At 37.2% G+C, this 18284-nt stretch overlaps 1 protein-coding gene across 3 annotated transcripts in view; it reads left to right on the top strand.

Moving 5' to 3' along the window:
* Nucleotides 1–201: 201 nt before the first annotated feature.
* The window catches only part of STK17B (serine/threonine kinase 17b), a 30230-nt gene continuing 12147 nt past the window's right edge, over nt 202–18284 (top strand). Inside the window, exons 1-2 of one of the 3 annotated variants that reach the window (XM_066232572.1) lie at nt 202–295; nt 11914–12079. In XM_066232572.1, the coding sequence (XP_066088669.1) occupies nt 11958–12079 (122 nt within the window). In that variant the 5' untranslated portion in view covers nt 202–295; nt 11914–11957. The other 2 variants (XM_066232571.1, XM_066232570.1) reach the window with 2 other exon arrangements.

Below are 18284 nucleotides of genomic sequence, written 5' to 3'. Positions count from 1 at the left end.
GCCACTGGCTCGCCCGGCGCGGGACACACCCTCCACCGCTGCGGCCCCGCCCCGCAGCACGCGCCGCCAGCCGGCACCCCGCCCTCCCATCACGTGACCGCCCCGCCCTCCCCGCGCGCTCGGATTGGCCTCTGGACGGAGCGGGTGGACCTAGCATCCAGCCCTGCCCCGCAACGCGGCTGCAGTTTTCAAACCTCAACTGCAAGCTCCGGTCACCGTCTGCGCTGCCGTCGCCGGGAACCACCTCACAAGGGGCCGGGTCACAACTGTTGGCCGTTGTGCGGAAGACTAAAAAGTGGGTCCTGCCACGATCGGAGCTACGCGGAGCCTCTGCCGGCTGGAGCTGAGGAACGCGTCCTCCCGTGGCCACCGGCGTGGGGCGGGCCGGAGCCCCCTCGAGGGGCCGACTCCGGGAGAGCCTGCTGCGGCCCGAGCGGTCAGCGTCCTCCTCCTCGCGCGGCCGCGGTCCTGCTGGGATTGGCGGGTAGGCTTGGGCGGTGACTCCCTGCCCCCGATCCTGCCCCCCTTCACCTTCGGGACGGAGACCCCGAAGGGGGGAGGAGTCCCGAGGAGGTTCCCAGGCGGTGTGGGCGGTGCTCTCGGACCTCCGGGCCTGGGGAGACGGAGTCGGACTCTGCCGCCTCTCCGGTGGCTCGACTGCCCCCGGCCGCCAGTCTCCGCGTCCCGCCGGGGGTCCTGCTTCCCTGGGTCCCTCGGGTTCGGCGCGGGGGGCGGACAGAAGTCCCCCCGCCAGCACCCTTCTCAGCCCCGGGAGCGCGTCTTGGCGAGTGTGTCTGCGTGTGCGCGCAGTCTCCCGGCCGGCCCGGGCTCTCCCCGGGTCACGCCCCGCGGGGGCCCCTTCGCGGCCGGCTGTGCGCGTCCCTCCGCGTCGTCTGGACGTGGTCCTTCACGTCCCTCCCGAGGTCACAGCTATAGTGCGGCCACGGGACGGGCTCACCTCTGGACTCGTGGACGCGTCCTGCTCACAGCTGCCTTTAGTTTAGAGAAAGTGTGTGCGTGTCTTGTGGGGCGTTTTGAGTTACTACTTATGAACAGTTTTTAAAGTCAGTGAATAGAAAAGACGAGCTGCAGTTCCCGTGGTTTTCAGCGATCTGACTTTATCTTGACGCCATGAACACCGCTTAAGTGTACATGACCTGTGCTCAAACTGTGTAACCACATGATGGCTGCGATTTTGACATTTACCCAGTTCTTTGTTTTAGTGTAGGGAAAAGCTCTTCATTTGAATTCCCTCAGAGAGAGAAGTGGAGACGAAATTGAAAGAGACTTTCTGGCAGCTAGTTCTTTCCCTGTTTTGGGGCTTGAGGGTGGGAGGCGTTGTGAGGAAACTTAGTGTCACTCCGACATAGATCTACAAATGGAAATACAGAAAAAAAAAAAAACGTTTAAAAAATCCATCCACATGGTCAAATGTCAGTATTAGGTCACATTCACTGATTTCTTTGCCAACGTAGATGTTTATATCTGAGGTACCAGTGATATGCTGAACCTGCAGTGATGTTTGATATGGGATGGCCCCTTTGAGTTCTCTAGTTTGTGGGACTGTGTGAACTGAGACAGCGTGGTGGACAGAGTTGTGGTGGACAAGTGATAGCATATGTAACCAGGAGCACAATTTTATTGAAGGAAAAGACGATAAACCTGCTTTCTAATTGGTACACCATTTTATTGTTTCATAGTGAGCTGTCCAAAAGTGAAATATACTTACACGACGATATATTTGAATTTTCAGTAACTCTTAAAATGTTTGTTTTATAACTGTTAAACCGCGTAGACCTGTGTATTTTTGAAGAAGCGGGTCCATAGACGCAGTGCCCTAGTTTAAGACCCCGCTTCTTCCCCTTCATTCATCCTCTGCTGAGCAGATGAAAAATTTAAAAATATATATGTTTAATAAAATGTTTTAATCGAGTTATTAATAGTCGCTTTATTTTGGGGATACATATGTATTTCAGATAATTTTTTAAGTTATGGATTTAAAATTGAAGTGAAATATGTTTACATGGCAGTATATTTAAGTTTTAAAAGTAAACCTTGTGTAATAATTTGAAGGCCTTTTTGTGTGCAGACAGTATATGGTTGCCATTTCTCTTGGACTCATTGAGTAGTGAATTGCAGTTTGGTTAAGATAGACTCAGTTTTAAAGAAAGTTAAGACTGGACTAATTTATCACTGTCAGCACATTGATAACAAGTCTGAAGAAGATACAGGCCTTTTATGGTTGTTTCTAATCAAACAATTTTATTTTTAAGCTTTCACTGACAATGTTGTACTACAAAGTAAACATTTAAACATATTTTAAAAGCTGTTTCAAAGCTGTTTGATAATTATAAGAGTTTCCGTATCAAAATTTTCCTGTTTTAATATTTGAGTCCCAATTTAAAACCCAGGAATTAAGGAAATCCATTGCTGACACTTTCACTTTATAACTGTCTTTAAATTGCACATATATTATATTGTAGAGCATATTTCCTGTATATAAAATTGGCAGCTAACAACAGTGCTTTTAGTTTTTCTGCTTTTAAAGGATTTTGATTGATCCTTTATTTTTAAAAAATTCTTTTGCATACTGCAGGTATTGATTGTGTCAGAAACATTAAGTCATTAGTACTTCCTTTCTACTTGGGAAAACCTTAAATGCAGGGGTCCCCAAACTACAGGCCGCATGCGGCCCCCTGAAGCCATTTATCCGACCCCTCGCTGCACTTCCAGAAGGAGCACCTCTTTCATTGGTGGTCAGTGAGAGGAGCATAGTTCCCATTGAAATACTGGTCAGTTTGTTGATTTAAATTTACTTGTTCTGTATTTTAAATATTGTATTTGTTCCCATTTCGTTTTTTACTTTAAAATATGTGCAGTGTGCGTAGGGATTTGTTCATAGTTTTTTTTATAGTCCGGCCCTCTAACGGTCTGAGGGACAGTGAACTGGCCCCCTGTGTAAAAAGTTTGGGGACCCCTGCCTTAAATGTTTTAGTCGCTTTATTTTTCGGCAATATTGACAAAATTCAATGTTTTAATTTTAAGAGGTTTATATTCTATGATAGACTACTGTATAATGAAAGCATATCTCTTTGAATATTTTAGTTAACAAATTTACTTATAAATTAAGTTGCAAACATTTTAATCTAAATATACTGTGATAATGTAATTTTCAAGACATATTTTGTTAAAACTTTTTTATTTCTTTCATTTGTTTTTCATTTTTTACCCCAGTACATTTAACCTTGAACTTCGACATCTCAGCTGGTCAATTTCTTTTAATATTATAAGCAACATATTTTGGTGCACCCTGGACTCTGCAATTTCTTCCCCAAAAGAGGGCGCAGTTATACTTTAAGCATTACCATTTTTTATACTAATAGTAAATAAAGCGGTAGTTTCATCTGTAATCCTCAAATGATCCCATGCCATTTGCATTGGAAAAATTACTGAATAAACAGTACTCTACTGATACTGTAAGTAAACAGTACTGTATTTTATAACAGAAACTTAATATTTCATCTGAATGACAAGCACTGTGTGTTTGTTGGCCCCATAGATTTCTTTTTGCAACACATTCTTTTACAGTTTCACAATTACAGGGTTTGGTTCTTCTTGCAAAGGTGGAAGAGAAGTCACCAGGCCTTACTGTCCTGGCACCGACTCAGGCATGCGGTTGTCACCTGGAATGTCAGCCTTGGTCAGGGTATGTGCTAGAGTAGACTGCTTGCACTAGAGTCAGTTAGCTGGCGGCTATTGTGATTTTCAAAGAATAAATTCTTGAATTATTTCTACGGAGTTAAAAAGCAACAAAATATGTTAGTGGAATACATATAAGGAATACAGTCTCTTCCTTGAAATTGGAAATCATTGTTATTCCTATATCTATATACCAATACATTTACCATATTTCCCCATGTATAAGACGCACCCTTTTTGAAAAATTTGGGATCTAAAAACTGAATGTGTCTTATACAATCGTTGTAGATTTTTTTTTACTTGCATTTCCTACTTTTTCACTCGAATGAGGAGTTGTATGAAGTTTAGGATGAATAAAACTTGAGTTCAATAACTTTATGTAGTACATTTTTTTTTTCAGATTTCGGACCCCAAAATTAAGGTGTGTCTTATACATGGGGAGATATGGTACTGCTAATCAGTGACTAATTAAAAATGGATCTCTCGGCCAGCCGGTTGGCTCAGCGGTAGAGCGTCAGCCTGGCGTGCGGGGGACCCGGGTTCGATTCCCGGCCAGGGCACATAGGAGAAGCGCCCATCTGCTTCTCCACCCCCCCCCTCCTTCCTCTCTGTCTCTCTCTTCCCCTCCCGCAGCCAAGGCTCCATTGGAGCAAAGATGGCCCGGGCGCTGGGGATGGCTCCTTGGCCTCTGCCCCAGGCGCTAGAGTGGCTCTGGTCGCGGCAGAGCGACGCCCCAGAGGGGCAGAGCATCGCTCCCTGGTGGGCAGAGCGTCTCCCCTGGTGGGCATGCCGGGTGGATGCCGGGTGGATCCCGGTCAGGCGCATGCGGGAGTCTGACTGTCTCTCCCCGTTTCCAGCTTCAGAAAAAAAAATACAAAAAAAAAAAAAGGATCTCTCTTCCACACTAGCAGAAGGTTCCTCCTTTATTTTATGGATGATAGCTAAATAAATCTCCAGTTCCTGTTTCCTAGGGAAAGCTGAGTAGCTGTAAATACTGATGTGGAAAGGAATTGTTTTCTTGTATCTTGTGCTTCACTTTGCTTTCCATTGCCTTTTGAATTTATTTCAGAAAAATCTAGATTGATGAATTCTTGACAGGGAAGTATCTGAATTCCTGATTGAGATAGCTCTTAATATATTGATTTTCTTAGCTGCAGTCGGTATTCACATAAAAACAGGTGACTAATCTGAAAACAAAATAAATGGTCTGTTGGTATTACATTACAATATTTGGTAAAATAATTTTATCCGTATTTGCACACTTTTTGGCCATCCTGTTTAGAATTGAAATTCTCTAATAGCAATTTAAAATATATCTTATTTTATTTAGCCAGTTATTGAATTAAGCAGACTAGCTGCATTTGAAGCTTTAATACTATAATTTCAAGATAAATCTCAAGTTCTGTACAACCCTGGATGACATGAAATGTACCTAAAAATATGAGATATGAGTGCGTGCTCTATATCATAATGCTTATAATTCAGTGAAAATTCCTACCGAGAGCCAGAGAGCATGTGGGAGTTTAGGCAGAAAAGTAAATGGTTGCTGCCCTTTAGACACTAAACATAATTGAAATCTAATATATTAGATATTGAAGTAAAGAGATATGTCAAGGATCCTATTTGAAATATAAAAGAGAGACATTTAACCTAACCGTGGGTTTTAAAAAAGTCAATGCTTCTGTTGGAGGGGCGGTGTCGAGGATATCACATTCTATGTTGAAATATGAAGGATGCATATGAACAATTAGCCATTTAAGGAAAGGTAGAAAGGATATTTCAGACATGAAAGTATAACAGAGATGTGGAGATAAAAATATGAGATATGAGTGTGGCAGGAAATGAAGCTGGTATGCACCAGGCCTCAGGAGCTTTTTTGCATGTCCTGCTATAAGGACTTAATAGCGTGTAGGTACTGGGAAGCTAATGAAGAGATCAAAGCAGATGATTTAATTTACCAGCTGTTTTCATTTATTGTATATGATATATTCTATAAATATTTTTGTTTGATAAGTTTGAAATGAGTATCATGATGAATATTTTATTTTATTTTATTTTATTTTATTTATTTAGTATTTTTCCAAAGTTAGAAGCGGGGAGGCAGTCAGACAGACTCCCGCATGCGCCTGACCAGGATCCACCCCACATGCCCACCTGGGGCATTGCTCTGTTGCTGCCAGAGCCATTCTAGCACCTGAGGTGGAGGCCTTGGAGCCATCCTCAGCGCCTGGGCCAACTTTGCTTCAGTGGAGCCTTGGCTGCAGAAGGGGAATAGAGAGATAAGGGGAAGGGTGGAGAAACAGATGGGTGCTTCTCCTGTATACCCTGACTGGGAATTGAACCTGGGACTTCCACACGCCGGGCCAACACTCTACCACTGAGCCAACTGGCCAGGGCTTTATGATGAATATTTTAAAAATAGAGTTATTTAGAGATTTATAGAGATTGTCTTAATTTTGATCACATCACATTTGCTCTCTCCCTTCAAATAAGTTAAGGGCCAGATCATCGTCTAACATTTCCTTCTGTTCCTTCCTTCACTGATCCATATCTGAATTTTTACTTTAATTATTGTAATGAGTGTTAATGAAAAAGAAAATCTTAGAAAATAAATTTGAGATACCATTTTTCCTAGTAATATGGTGTAATTGAAAGCTTAATTTTATCTTGCCTTCTATTACCCTTTTACTATTTCTGGTGCTTAATTGTGTCTGTGATTGTGTGGTGTGTCTGCACACAGACACACACACATGCATACACACATAAATTTACTAAGTCTCATATTTTTATTAGTCTAATAAAGTGTTATAAAATTTATTTCAACTGGAGTGAGACATATTGGTGATTTAGAATCAGTTATAGGTCTGTGAATTGAGGTAGAAAACAAGAAAAGTTGTGGATTATTTGTTGGAGTTAAAGAGAATAAAAAGAGACAGAAAACTTACTGATAACCTTCATGTACCCAAGGATTAAGTTTTATATGAAAGGCAACTGATGCTTGTGGCAGTTTTGGTGGGCAGAAGTGACATTCAGCTCAGCTATATGCAAAATTCGCTAAAGGAGAGGAAATGGAAAATATAGGCTGTGGCATCTGGTTCAAGTGCAGTGAGTAGAAGGAAATGCACTCAAGGGATGCTGTTGTGGATGCCTGAAGCAGTTTGTAGCCGTGCTACTATATATATATCAGCAATAAGCAGATCAGTTTAAGATTCAGTCTTCAAAACTACGCTCGCTTTTCTTTTTCTGAGACATGGCTTGTGTTCCAGCATATTCAGAGCCATAGTAAAATGTATCACATTTCAAATAAGGATTTTTGTATTAACATGGATTTTTAAAATTGCTGATTGCCAAATGCTATTTTCAGCTACATATATAGTATAATCATACAAATACTGAAGGTATATTCATTCATTATGATGATCAACAGTACATGTGAGGGAAGGAAAATTTGTTAGGGTGAAAGCCAATGTCGTGTATTAGGAAATACTACTAAGTAGCTTGAGTAATAAAGCCTTATTTATGTTATCACTATCCATTTCATTCATTTTAAAATAAGTTACTTTTCCTTCTAATAAAACTAAATGATAGGTATTTTAAAACTTAACTATTTAACAGTATGTTTGGATATCACATTCTGGGTTTATTCTGGAGGGGTCTCAGGATGAGTCTGGATATTTACAAGTGATAGTCATAATAAAGGCTATGTCTTAAGGTTACAAAGTGTTATTCATTATGTAGAATTATAATTGTAACTATTTACAATTTCTTAAATTGGTTTTTCTATATAGTATTAAATAAGACATTAATTCTTGCTTAGTATTTGTTCTAAATGCTATATGGTTTCTACATAAGAACTGATGCAGTGTTTGGATAATGAACACCATCTGCTCTATATAAATGCAGAGAAAATGTTGAGGCCTTAAAAAACCCTGATTAGTTATCGCTCTTATTCTAGCCAAGTAAACCCTTAATGTATAAAGAGTTATGTTTTGCTGTTGCAAATGGGTTTCTGCATTTAGCATCCCATCATATATTTTCATCCATCTTCTCTACCCAGAGGTATTTACTAATTTTGACCTGTTTAATGTAAAGAATCTAAGCACAGGAAAGTATAAATACTGCCATAATGCCCATAATGCCACCATCAAAAGATAACCACTTTTAACATTTTCCCATAGTTTTCCAGTCTTCTATTTGCTTTTATATTTTCCCACAAAATTATCATACTGTAAATAAAGTTTTATTTTCCTTTTTCACTTAATAATTTGAGTTAAAAGGATTCTTTGGAAGCACAATTTTTGAGTATATAATGCCCTATTATTTAGGTGTATTTAACTATTTCCATATTGTTGGACTTTGGGGTTCATTCATTCCACACGTTTTTTATTTTTTTCACTCTTACAAAGCTTCATTGAACATAAACTTTTGACTATATGTGTAAAATGTATCTTAGTTCTACTAGATACAGTTCTTATGAATAGATCACTTTGTAGCTGGTGTATTATTGCAGCATGAGATAGACAAAAGAAATTCTAGAATGTAGATGAGGTGAACATCTTAGACACATTCTATCTAAGGATAGATAGAACACAGGAGCCTGTATCTATCTCTATGATTGAATTTGGTATGTTCTTGTTCTCATGTTTCCCAAGTCCTGATTGATGAACAGTATTGAGAATGTAACCCAATTTTTATCTGTAATACAGGTACATCTCTTTCTTCTATATATATATGTATAACAAAATGTGATTATAAGCATGCATATTCATAGAGTTTTATTTTTTTAATCTCATGTTTCAATTAAAGTTTACATTCAGTAGTATTTTGTATTAGTTTCTGGTGTAGGGCATCATGGTTAGACAGTCATATGCTTTACAAAGTGCTCCCCCAGTACTTCCAGTACACACCTGGCACAGTGTGGTTATTACATTATTAACTATACTCCCTATGCTGTACTTTACATCCCATGAGTATTTTGTAACTACCAATTTTTCCTTCTTCATCCTTTCCCCTCTTTCACCCATCCCCAAACCTCCTTCCCTCTGGCAGTCATCAGTTTTCTCTATCTTTGAGTCTGTTTCAGTTTTGTTTGTTCTGTTCTTTAGATTCCACATACACTTTAAATTTAGGAAAAAAATTATAAAAACACAAAGATGAGCTAGAAAAAAATAGATTGAGTGTAGAATTTGTTAACTATATTTATTTTTTGAGAAAGAGAAAGACAGAGACAGACTGACAAAAATAGACAGGAAGGGATAAGCATCAGCTTCTAGTTGAGGCACTTTAGTTGTTCGTTGATTGCTTGTCAGAGTGCCTAGACCTGGGGTCTCCATCTGCGCCAGCGATCCCTTGCTCAAGCTAGTGACCTTGGGCTTCAAGCCAGTGACTGTGGGGTCCTGTCTATGATCCCACACTCAAACCAGTGACCCTGAACTCAAGCTGGTGAGCTCACGCTCAAGCTGGTGAGCCCATGCTCAAGCCGGATGAGTATGCACTCAAGGCGGCAATCTCAGGGTTTTGAACCTGGGTCTTCAGTGTACCGGGTTGACATTCTATCCGCTGTGCCACTACTGGGTCAGGCTGTATTGGTTTTTCTTTTTCTTTTCTTTCTTTTTTTTTCTTCTTTTTTTTTAGAGAGGAATATGTGACCAGTGGAACTCAGTGTCATCAGAATTAAGAAAGTATACAAATACTTCATTAAAACAATAAAAAAGACTTTTAAGAGTTGAGTTTAAGCTAGCAGGGTGAGAGTTTTATATATGGAAACAGGATACAATGGTAAGAGACTGCATAGAGAGTGTCTTTAGACAGAATATTAGCAATGGTATGTTTTGGACAATCATAATATAGTCTCATGACTAGCACTGTACCAATGTCATTGTACATGAGTTCATTGTATTTTAATTTTTAATCTTTAGAGCTCTGCAAGATAGATTCAGTTATCATTCATACTTTAGAGGCAGCAGAATTCAAGCATTCCTGACAAGTAGTCAGAAAAATACAAAGTAAATTACGAATTCCATTTCACCTTCATCACACTAGAATAGCCAAAATTAAAAGTCCAACTGGGGCAAATGTTGGCAAGGAAACAAGAAGCTCTCCCACCCAGTGGTGGTAGGAATGTAAACTGGGGATGAAAAGAAAGGACTGACTCCAGCTGTGTCTATGATGTCTTAATCATTTTTAATTTAAACACAATATGACAAAGCAATAAGGTTGAAAAAGTGTTTGGTATGATATATATTTGAAATATTTCTTTCTTTTTTCTTTTTTTGACAGAGTCAGAGAGAGGGACAGATAGGAACAGACAGACAGGAAGGGAGAGAGATGAAAAGAATCAATTCTTTGCTGCGGCACCCCATTTGTTCAATGATTGCTTTCTCATATGTACCTTGACCCAGGGTCTACAGGAGAGCAGGTGACCCCTTGCTCAAGCCAGCGACCATGGGTTCAAGCCAGCGACCATGGGGTCATGTCTATGATCCCACACTCAAACCAGCGACCCTGTGCTCAAGCTGGTGAGCCCCTGCTCAAGTTGGTGACCTCGGGGTTTTGAACCTGGGTCCTCTGTGTCCCAGTTTGACACTCTTCCCACTGTGTCACTGCCTGGTCAGGCTATTTCTTATTTTTAAAAGTAGCTGTTTTAAAGTATTAGTTTACTAGGCTGCCATAATAAAGTACTGTAGATTGGGTGATTTAAGCAACATAAATTTATTGTCTTAATTCTGGAGAGTAGAAGTTTTGAGGTGTTGGCAGGGTCCGGGGCCTTCTGCAGCCTTTCTCTTTGGTTTGTAGGTGGCCTTTTCCCTCTGTCTTCACCTGTTCTTCCCTCTGTGTGTTTCTGTGTCCTAATCTCTTTTTATAAGGACACCAGACCTGTTGGGTTAGGGCCCACCCTAATGATCTTATTTTTAGCTTAATTACCTCTTTAAAGGCCCTATCACCAAATGCAGTCACTTTCTAAGGTATAAATGGTTAGGACTTCAATATATGAATTTTGAGGGGAGTGCAATCCATTCAGCCATACCAGTAACAAAGCTAAATAATTTTGTTACTCTCAAATCTGGTTTGATGGGCAAATAAGGTTCCAACCCCGATGTGATTCCGTCCAAGTGTTATTTCAGAATGCTATGCTGCTACCTTTTAAGACTGCAAGAGATTCCCACTAGTTAGGGTTTTGTTTTCCCAAAGACCGAGGGAGAGAGAGAGAGAGAGAGAACAATTTTGACTTAAGAATAAAACCAAGAAAACAGAAGCCAAAAACACTGAGCTGAATCACACTACTTATTAGCTAAGTTGAATTTTGTTGGCATTTGGATTTAGGAAAGTAAAGAAACAGTACATGTCAGGTAACAATTAGAGGAAAAATGTGGCAGAGAAAAAACAAAAGCCTAAGGGGTTATTATAATAAGAGGGGGCTAGAAGAATAATACTGGATCTTTTACTGGACAGGCATAGCAGAAAATGGGAAGTATCTTAAAATATATAGTTTGCTGTTATTATATGAATTCCGTTAATATGAAATAGTAGTTTTGATGTTAAAATTGAACACATGTAAATATCTCAAAGCTTGAGATAAATATGAGCTTCCGATATAGATCAGAACTCCAGAATAAGGCTTTCTGTATGGTCAGTCAGCCATCCAACAGAATTGCAGTGCTCTTCATACCCGGCAGGCTCTGTGCTTGGTTTTGCCAAAGGAGGGAACTCTGAAAGCCTGTGAGAGTTTTCTGAACTTAGTATTGAAATGACAGTCTGTGAAACAAATTCTATTTCTTGTAGTCATTCAAATGTCAATAATATAATTCATAAAAGGTGATTTCACTACAAATTTGTTTGGCCATGTGAAATTAATTTTAAAAGAATAATTATTACTTTGCTATGATAAATTATCTTGCTTTGTGAAGATACCACTTTAAAGAGGTATTTAAAATGAAATGGAATGATTGCTTATATTACATTTTTATTATAGCTATTTTTAAAGAATTTTACAGGTTTTTTAACAGTAGTTTTATTTTGAATGAAATCAGTAACTTAGTGCCATAGAGGTGATAACCAGTTTATGTGTGTGGTAGAATGTGCTCTTTAAATATTCTTTTTTGTTGTATCTTATGTTTGGAGCTGATAATGTAATGCACATCCTGTCTGAGGTAACATCTTTTTGTCTTAGTTACATTTAAGTGATGTGTTCTGTCTTCTGTTTTTTTTAAATAGGTAAAAGTAAGTGACTAAAGAAGTATATCTGGAAGTAATCTAACATGTCGAGGAGAAGATTCGATTGCCGAAGTATTTCAGGCTTGCTAACTACAGCTCCTCAAACTCCAATTAAAATGGAAAACTTTAATAATTTTTATACACTGACATCTAAAGAGCTAGGAAGGTAAGGACATTTTATGATGTATATGTTGTTTAAATTCACATTTTGGACTTATGTGTCTGTAATTATATAAACTCAGTCATTATTTAGCAATATTTAGAAAAGTCACTTCTGCTATTATTATATATACAAGGTCGTCTTAAATGACTAGAGCGTTAATGAGTTTTTATGTTATATAATATATCCCACCTAACTTCAGAGCCCCTGATAGAAGGTCAGGGTTTTTATTTGAGGATAGTACTGGGAAGAGGCCACTTAACATAGTGAACTGCCAATGAGCTCTGTGACCCCAATTAAATTACTATAACTCTTAGCACTGTAGTTTCCTAATATGAGTAGTGGGGATGAAGGTAATTGTAATTATGTCTATCTTATATTAAATTAGTTAATATTTGTAGAGTTAATACTTAGTAGAGTGCTTTATAAAGTTTGTTATATAAAAATTCCTAGGTTATTATGCTGGGTTAAAAAAATAAATGGTTAGATACTCCTTTCCTAAATTAAAAATATTAACTCATATTTGATAGTATAATTGTATACTGTACAATTCTATACTATAGATAGAGCATACAGAGAATGTAATAATAATCTGTTTTGACTTAACCAAGGTGTAAATTCCTTAATGCAGAGGGATGACTTGAGATTATAAGACCACTTAGCACTACCATTTTAATATGTATGGAACTTAGAAAAGATATGCAGTTATTTAAGTTATATACTCAGCATTTTTTGAGCTTTAAATTAAAGGCACTTAACAAAGGGTTAGAAAATGGTGATCAGTTTCTGTCTTCAGCTGATTTTAGTTCTAGAGGCAGGGTTTGGCTTACGTTAAAATGGTTTCTTGAGTTGGTTTGCATTGATAAGTGTACAGTAAAATAGTATGATTGATTTTTATCTTTGAAAATCTCAATGTGAAAACAAAAATTGACTCTTGAAAAGTAATTATGTTATTGACATGTTAGACGCAATCTTTATTTTGTAAAATAAGGATGATATCTTACCTTATCAGACTAAGAACTAAATGTGAAAGCACATTTCATAACTTTTGGCATACTCATTTAATTATATGTGCAAAATATTTGGGTGCTTTAATGGTGTATTAAAGTATATTTAAAAAACTTTTCAGGATGTTTTTTTTTAATTGTTTAGTTCTCAATCTAGAATTATTTCTCTTTGCATTGTAACAGGAAAGTGTAAGTAGATACCTATATCTCACATGGACTAGTCATAGAATCTTTGCATTGGAAGGACTTCGGTGGTCAGTGGTCTTCTAATTTTTATGTAGTGCAGCAGTCTTTTCTATAATTTTTCTGACAAACTTTACCCAGCCTCAATTTGAATGCTACAGTGATGGGAAACTCACTACCTCAAGATGTGTTTGTTCCATCTTGTGGGCACTTCTTTGCACAGCAAGTTCTGTTTTAACATCTACCCAATAGACAACGGTTCTCCTTTTATAGCTGCATATTATTTTCATGTGAAAACCTTTCAGAGATTTGAATATGGCTAAACATAGCCGTTATGCTTACATGTTCTCTATGGCCTAGTTTCCAGATAGCTTTTCTTGTATTTGTCATTGTCAGTTGTAAAATAAGGAGACTTAGAATGGACATAGTATTGTCAATATCCTACCATCTACGATAGAACAGAACTTTATTTGAGGTAGCCTAAGATTCCATTAGGAGTTTTCTTTCTTTTTTTTTAATAGCTATGTCAAATATGTGTCCTATGACATCCTTTAGTGTATTGTAAAAACAGATTAAGCTGGAGTCAGTTGATTACTTTTACTTTGAATCTAAAGTTGTCTAAAGTTATGTGATCTATTTAGTTATGTGATTTCTTTTTCTTTAAAATGGGAGGGTAGACTAGATGTCTCCAATTTTCCCTCTGTTGCAAAAGTTTGGAAACTGCTTTGAGCAGGTAACTAAATATGCCTTGAAAAGAACACACAATAAAGGACATTCTTTTCTATTTTTCTAAGTTACTATTTTGATGAGTAAATATACATACATTTACTTATTTATTTAATTTGATAAATTTTTTTTAAATTTATTGACTTTAGAGAGCAAAGCAGAGAGAGAGAGAGAGAGAGAGACATCAATTTGCTCCACTTATTTATGCATTCATTGATTGATTCTTGTATGTGTACTCATCGGAGATTGAACCCACAACTTGGTATATCGGGATGACACTAACCAGCTGTGTGACACAGCCAGGGCAAATGTACATACATTTATTAAGTGAACTTTGCTTACAAACCAAGGGATATTATGAGAGCTATAAAGTCTATAAAATATTTTTTTCTTAGAGGGTTTTGGAGAAGTTAAATTTTGCAGAGAACAACATTAATAATTCCGAATTGTTCTACAAATGAGATGACTTCATAAAAATAAAAAACTTGAATCAGGTATACTTTTTAACATTTTAGAGCAAAAACTCTGGATAGAATCTGATTAAAACAAATTCAGATTTCTAATATCTTATATTCTAATATTGTTATGAAAGAAGCCTACCATTTTTTTTAATTGATAGGGGCTAATGAGTCACATGGTCAATATTGACATATTTACTTAGTAAATCTTGATAAACTGGAAATCATGTTCTTTTATCTGTCAGAAACTTCCTTTAAGTTCCTTTAATATCTTTACCAATTTTAATATTCTGTACTTTCGTGAAATGGGAATTAGGATCATGATCTAGTTTCTCCTGATGCTTGTACATTTTGAAGTCTATAAACATATAATTCTAGAATGTGGTAAGCTGCAAAGTTAAATTTCTAAATCAATTGCTTTTTATTCATTTTAATATGTTAGTGTTTTAGAATTTGTCTTCAGCAAACTAAAATAACATATAAAAGCTAACAGTTCATTTTTGACTACTCTCAAAACTCTTTGTATTGTTCCTGTTTTTTTTAATATGTTGGGTAAGTTTTTTCTACCCTTCCCCCAACTGAGGCAAGGCTTCATAGACCTTCTGTGGTCAGAAGGGTGAGGCTGATGCAGAAGTAAACGCCAGCTTCCTCTGTGGCTTACCCTCCCCACTCCTTTCACATTTTATTGTCTATTCTAGATTGCAGAAGGGTAACTACCAGACCTTTTCACTGGTGGGAAAGCTAGTCAGATTTGCCTTTTTTGGGTATGAATGATATGTATTTGTTAAGGGTTTTAAATTTACTTAAATGTTTCTGTTTAACTTGATATAGAAACATTATGTATTGAAATTTATTTTTGATACTTCTAAACCACAATTAGCATTTTAGAATAGAAATATTTATTTTTTTCCTAAGTCATTTGATAATTATGGTAAGAATACTTACCTTATTTAATAGTATGTAAATGAATATATTTGTAAAATTTTATTGGAATCCCAAATAAGCTTTAAAAATACTATAAATGCTTTAAGTACAGGATTTAGAATAGCACAATATGTGGTATTATAGTTGGTGCTCAATGCTTCCATTCATTCAACAGGTATTTTAGTTTCTATTATATGTTAGTAAGTAAAGTGTAGGTTTTATAGTTATTGTGGTAATTAGGGCACTCGGAGTCTCTGCCTTTCTGGGGCTTTTACTTAGTGGTAAACATTGACAAATAATTATCAATATTATTTGGTCACCATTACCTTGATTGATGGAACAAAACTTGTTTAAGAAAGCATTCTTAGAATACCTGAAACAATTAGATACAAAGTATTGTTATTTAATTGTGCTTTTTGTTTCTGAGAAGATCCTGACTTGTAGATGCATTCATAAAATTACAGCTGGACTAAACTGCCACAGCTGTGGCCCTGAACTATGTGAACAGTTTTCTTGGCGTTTTGTTTTTGTTTCCTAAGTTTTACAGAGTGGATTTCTTCATAAAACTTAAAATTTCCTTTCTGGTTTAGACAAATTTTTGTATCTAAATCTAAGAAAGAATTGGCAGAAGTGAGTGAATTTGACTTCTTAAAAAAAATCCTATCTTAAAGAGAGGAATTGTTTTGTAGTGGTTAGAACAGAAAGCTAGAAATTTACGTTCCACAATTTAATTCTTGGTACTCTAACTCCATATATGACTTTTCATGAATTATTTATTCTTAATATGACTCATTTTATCCACCATAAAAGTCTATAAAACATGAGTGGTTTGAATAAAGTTAAGGGAATGATTAACTGTTTTGTGTGCTCATTGAAATGCATCAATTTGTATTCCTTTTTCACAGTAAGAAAATATCTTAGTTAAAATTAAACACCCTCAAATAATAAGTGAAAAGTTCTTTCAAAGAATCAGGTTTGTGTGTGCAGATTTATTGACTTAATGTGTACTTTGTTAAATGTAGAAAAGTCAAATTATAGCTTGGTCACTTTTTTTGACATTAGTAACTGATTTTTCAGCTCGATTTCCAGTATATATCATTGGCACTAATTTGGAGAACATTTTGGAAATAAAGAGTAGAAATCGTTGTGATTCTGGTCCAGGATAACAATGAAGTAAAATACAATCAAGCAATATATTTTGTCCTTTAACCCCAATCCAAATATCAAGTGTATTAAAGTTTTCCTTATGAAGCACCTAATATGCTATGTTAGAAGTATATTGGGACAAGAGGAGTGGTTGAACAAAAGTTATATTCTGAAGACCTTTTATTTATACTTGATTTGTTAGTATTTAGAGCATAATTTGAGCATTACAGTAGAGGTTCTGAACTCAGGCTCAGAAAGTTTATGAATGGGTTTCAAAATCTGAAAACATTTTGGAATTCTATAAAAAGCTTTAGCCCTGGCTGGTTGGCTCAATGGTAGAGCATCAGCCTGGCATGTGGGTGTCCTGGGCTCAATCCCTGCTCAGGGCACACAGGAGAAGTGCCTATCTGCTTCTCCATCCCCCCATGATTTCTCTCTCTGTCTCTCTCTCTCTGTCTCTCTCTCTGTCTCTATCTGTCTCTTCCCCTCCTGCAGCCATGGCTCAATTGGAGCAAGTTGGCCCTAGGCCCGTGATGGTGAACCTTTTTATAAAAACCACCCACTTTTGCAGTGCTGGTAACCTGGTCCCTCCTGCCCACTAGTGGGCATTCCAGCTTTCATGGTGGGCTGTAGTTGACCAGCACTGCAAAAATGGGTGGTTTTTATAAAAAGGTTCGCCATCACGGCCCTAGGCACTGAGGATGGCTCCATGACCTCCACCTCAGGCACTAAGAAGAGCTCGGTTGCTGAACAATGGAGCAATGCCCCAGATGGGCAGAGCATGACCCCCTAGTGTGCTTGCCAGCTGGATCCCGGTCGAGGTGCTTGTGGGAGTCTGTCTCTCTATCTCTCCTCTCAGTGAATTCAAAACAAAACCTTTCGGTTTGTGTGTACATTTTTCTGGGTAGCCAGTTAATAGCTTTTACTAGTATCTTAAAATAGTATTACTCAAAATAGCACTAGGTCTTTGGGAAGCTAGTTTGGAGAACTATAGGCTGAGAATATACACTTATTTGCCTGTGTCTTTAAATTTTGGCTGAGCTGCTGAACACTTCATTGGAGAGAGCTAAACACATGCTTATTCCAGTCATGTAATGGGTGTGCTTGTACATAGCTGTTGATAACCATTTATTTCCTTAGTTGGTGGTGAAATGTCTTTAGGTACTCTCCATAAGGCATGTATACCTTTGATATCTGTTACAGGCTTCATAGACTACTAAGCAATAAATACTAAGCCATTTACTGGTAATACAACTGACAAATTGTGATAGAAAGTTGCAGAGCTTGTTAAAAGTCGTGTTGAAAGGCAAATTGAATACTCTAATAAAATTAAATGGTCAACTACCCATTTTTGTGTTCACCTTAATTTTTTGTATTTGAAGTAAAGCTATTTTGATTAGAGAGTTAAAGCTATTTAAGATTATGGTTTTTGGAAATAAACCAAGATACATATCCTCTTTGAGACCTGAAAAAACAAAATAGAATTTACTATATAGGATTGTGGTGATGCTTAAACACAGTAATTTCTATGAAAGGTATGGCATGGAGTTGGTATATAAATAAGGTCTTCCCCTACAATGACAATTATTATATCATATTAATAGTAAATAACAAAATATAATTCTGTGTTATCCTATTGTTACATTTGTCCTTTTCATTTTTATGTGCTAGCACTGTAAACTTTATAAAGCAGCAGTTAAGAGAAAAAAGATAAATTTAATGGCATGATTTTCTAAAAGAATTGAATTTAAGTTGGAGATATAACAG

This window comes from Saccopteryx bilineata, chromosome 5 (genome assembly GCF_036850765.1).
Source record: "Saccopteryx bilineata isolate mSacBil1 chromosome 5, mSacBil1_pri_phased_curated, whole genome shotgun sequence".
NCBI classification, from domain to species: domain Eukaryota; kingdom Metazoa; phylum Chordata; class Mammalia; order Chiroptera; family Emballonuridae; genus Saccopteryx; species Saccopteryx bilineata.
Note: the sequence above shows the minus strand (reverse complement) of the source record. Positions and strands in the feature narration are given on the sequence as shown.